Below are 3,923 nucleotides of genomic sequence, written 5' to 3' on the forward strand. Positions count from 1 at the left end.
GATCCCCAAGGTCTCATGGTCTCACCTGGCCTGCTGTTGCAACAGGTGCAGGTCTGTGCGCACCAGCTGGGTGGTACCCTTCTGACTCAGGAGCACGGCAGAGGAAATAACTGGCACAGGAGGCTTCACTGGGTGCAGGGCAAGGGGAGGCTGGGGAGCCTCATGCTTCCGCAAGTTACTTAAAACCCTCTCTTTGGCTGAAAGAAAATAAAGTCATGTTTACTAAGTAATGGCTACAACTACGTAGTAACGTACTAACGTGGGTGCAATGCCCTGGCCTGTTACCTTCATAAAGAATGCTGGAGATCTACAGAATAGTTACTTCAACCACCAGAGGCCTAAATAAATAAAATTTTTATCTTTTATGGCTTGTAAGTTTTGAGGAAGCACCCACAGGCCTAATACTATTCTACCAGGAGCTGGGAAATCAGGATCATATAGTATGATTAACTATCGTTAAGACATTTTTGAGGATAGGAATTCTATTTAAAGATCTTAAATTATCACCCTAGATAGTCTTGCATGATGCACTAAGGTGTTTGGACTTCTGCTAGTACAAAAGGGATCTAGTGAATAGCTCTTAGCAAGCTTGAGAAAGATGGTAGCTATCACCAGACAATGGATTGGGAGAATAGGGCGGATAGCACAGGTAAAAGTTTAATGCAATCACCCAGATAAACATCATAGGAATAGGAGAAAAAGGAATGAGCAGTATGAAATACAGGTGAGTGAAAAAATCTTAAATTAGGCCACGGTTTAAACAGGAGGGCTAAGAGTAGTAGAGTTAAAAGGAATAAAGACATGGACACAAACTCCTACAGAACTTACATTTATGTAGTCATATAAGGAATGTAGTCATTCCTTCATTTACTTTTTCATTCACTCAATAAATGATTTATACAGTCCAAATAAGAAATCAGGTGCCACATAAGAAAAATAAAAGGAAATCTGTACCATCCAACTTTGCACTATATTGCACATGGTCTCATATTGGTCAATCCAAGTTAAATGTTTATATTTCTACACCTAGTACAGAACTGAATACCGACTTCCAATAAACTCCTATCTTCCCTCCCTCTCTCTGTACCGCACTATACACATACCACACAGCAGGTAGGGACTAAAGAACACGAAAAAAGCTGCCACATACCCGATTCTTTTCAACAATAAGACAACAGGGAACAAAAGAGGTCAAGGGAATTTCAAGTCAATAAGTCAAGTCAACAAATACTTAAGGGACTACTATGAATTTCCAACTTCATTCCAGGTATAGCATTTAATTTTCTATTTTTGTTAAGAAAAAGTAGAGAAGATTTTAATAGCCATGACTTTATTTGGCAAAAGGAGACTTGTATTGTTTGCACCTCAAAGAGATGGAATTTAACATTCAAAACAGGTCAAGTACAGGACCATCCGTTATAGCTGGGGTTTTTCCACTAGAACTACCACTCTTTGCACGGATTGTGACAAAGTTAGGCATTCATCACTGGATAAGACTCCTGACTGTGTCCAGGTTTCTTTCAAGCAACATTTTAGGCCATGGCTCTGAAGGAAAACTGGAGGCTCTTTTTCAAATTCAATATCACTTACCTTGAAAGAAAAACCAAGGGCAATATTTTAAATGCACAATAAAAGAAAAATTCAGAGCGTATTTAACTTGTGATCACCACTCTGGACCACAAGTGACAAAAATTACAAAGCCAACAAAACAAATTTAATTCAAGAAAAAGAAGGTGGTGTCACAAGAACCTGTGAAGCACTGCTAACATTTTTCCTACGATCAGAAGTTCCATTGTTTGATGTAATCATCGTCTAACCTGCTATCATCTGAGAAAAACTTGACACTTATTATTTAAAAATCTAGGTCTTAATTTTATTTAGAACTGCAACCTGTACTGATCACTAGAAACAAGAGGTAGGATAATAAATGATGAAGAGCAGGGTCCCTGGAGCCAAATGCCTCTACCACATACCAGCTTTGTGACTTGGGCAGGTACCCCGCCACCTTACGACTCAGGTTTCTTATCCTAGGGTTGTTGAGAGGACTGAGTTAACTTAGCACATGAAATACTGGGACAGTGCCTGGAACCAACTAAAGGCTTACTAAACCACTAGCTTAACTCCAGAGAAAACAGTCAGCCTTTTTGGGCAGTGCCGAGGCGATCTGAGCACTACAGAGGGGAAGACATGAACAGAGACGCATTCAACAGCTTCCAGACTATCCACATATTGCTTCTTCTCATTTAAAAAACTTTCAGGAACACAAAATGAAAATCAATANAAAAAAAAAAAAATTCCATGAATCTTCTAATCACTGATCACATTCCAGATCAAATTTTCTAACTTTAGATGCATACAAATGTTATTTTATCAGAAATAAATCTTAAGGTAATGAAAAATACAAATATAAAAGTTATTTCTGAGAGGACATTTTAGAGAAAACAGTGTCCTAAGGAGATTGATGACGAATATATTAGAACTATTAAAGTGTAGATTAGGACAAAAAGAAGAGAAATGTTTGAAAGACAACCAAGAGTCAGTAAAATAAATTTTTTCCAGTCCTCAAAGCTAACAAAAAAGGGGCGCTATTTTTGTGCAAATGTAGTCAGGCAGCAGGTAGCACCTGTCTCTAAGCTGAGGGAATCCTGAATTCACGTGCAGAAGGAGTGAGATGCAGTGATTAAGGGACATGGGCTCTGTCACCAGACTGCCTAGGCCTTCCTGGTTTTGCCACTCCCTGGCTGTGTCATATTGGGTATGTCACTTAACCTCTCTCTGTCTCTAGTTCTTTATCTGGAAAATGCAGATAATAAAAACACTCACCTTATCAGGTTGTGGTGAGGATAAAATAAGTTCAGCAAAGTGTTCAGACAGTGCCAGGCAGAAAGTAAGTGCTATGACATACTGCCTAAGGCTAAACTTCCATTCTGAAGTCCTTATGAAGTGACAGATCTAACTTAACGCTACCTTTCCAACTCAAAAAAGTGACGCTAGGGGCAGCTGTATTTCACTCATGTGGTTGCACGTCTCTCCTTTTGCCTGTTGGCAGGCTCCACTGAACTGATCTGCTTTCCACGGGTCCTTCCCATGTTTGTCTTCAGGGGCTCCCAACTGTCTGCAGCACACAGCCAGAGCTCCCAAGTGATTGTCTGTTCCCACGTGACATCCAGCCTTCCAGTGTGGATTCCTGCCACCACTTCCAAAAACAACCTGAAGCAGACTGATCGCGCCACTGACCCCTATTAGAAGCCCTGTCGCACCATTCCCACATTCCTTCTAACTGAATCAAAACTATCAGTATCAAAATCTTTTAAAGATCCATCAGTATAAGGAAGGACCTTTCCCTAGGATATTCTCAATGATTCTGAATTTTTAAAAATTTCTATTTTATAGGACTCATCAGCGCTTGTGGAAATATGTGATTAGTGTGTGTCTTCACCCCCTAAAAAAAAACTATTAAATGCTCTGGGGCATGATCATCTGCTATCTGCTTCTTTCAGTCTTTCTCAATGATACGCCAATTATTAGGGACTCAGTTAAAATTCTGTAAATTATGAAGAAATGTAAACAGTCTTACCTGAACTGTTACAACTGCTGCTCCCTGGCATTTCTTACCACTACTGCCTCTGCACTCCAAATGCAGTGTGGTCTGTTCTTCCCGGTTAACATACTGTTTGGGCATTGTGTCCAACAGCTCACTATCTAGGGCAACCTGCTGAGACTCCCGAAGAGCAGCAGTTCTGAAAAACATCATCGGGAGGTAACAGAAAGGCTTAGGAAAGGTTTCACGGTAAGTGATAAAGGCTCCCGGCTACCCCCCGCCTGCATTGGAGCACAGTGAGACACAACAAGTACAGTAAAACCTTGGATTGCAAGTAACTTGGTTTGTGAGTGTCCTGCGAGATGAGCAAACATTTCTAATA

The 3,923-nt window shown here is 40.4% G+C and overlaps 1 protein-coding gene across 1 annotated transcript in view; it reads right to left on the reverse strand.

Annotated features, from left to right (window-relative positions):
* Positions 1 to 3,923, reverse strand: part of EPG5 (ectopic P-granules 5 autophagy tethering factor) — a 108,654-nt gene that overhangs the window by 41,410 nt on the left and 63,321 nt on the right. Inside the window, exons 24-25 of the mRNA XM_019652712.1 lie at positions 3,541 to 3,740; positions 26 to 197 (exon numbers count right to left, since the gene is read on the reverse strand). Coding sequence (XP_019508257.1) covers positions 26 to 197; positions 3,541 to 3,740 — 372 coding nt within the window. The remainder of the gene's footprint in view (positions 1 to 25; positions 198 to 3,540; positions 3,741 to 3,923) is intronic.

Source organism: Hipposideros armiger, unplaced genomic scaffold, assembly GCF_001890085.2.
Source record: "Hipposideros armiger isolate ML-2016 unplaced genomic scaffold, ASM189008v1 scaffold_186, whole genome shotgun sequence".
In the NCBI taxonomy this organism is placed as follows: Eukaryota; Metazoa; Chordata; class Mammalia; order Chiroptera; family Hipposideridae; genus Hipposideros; species Hipposideros armiger.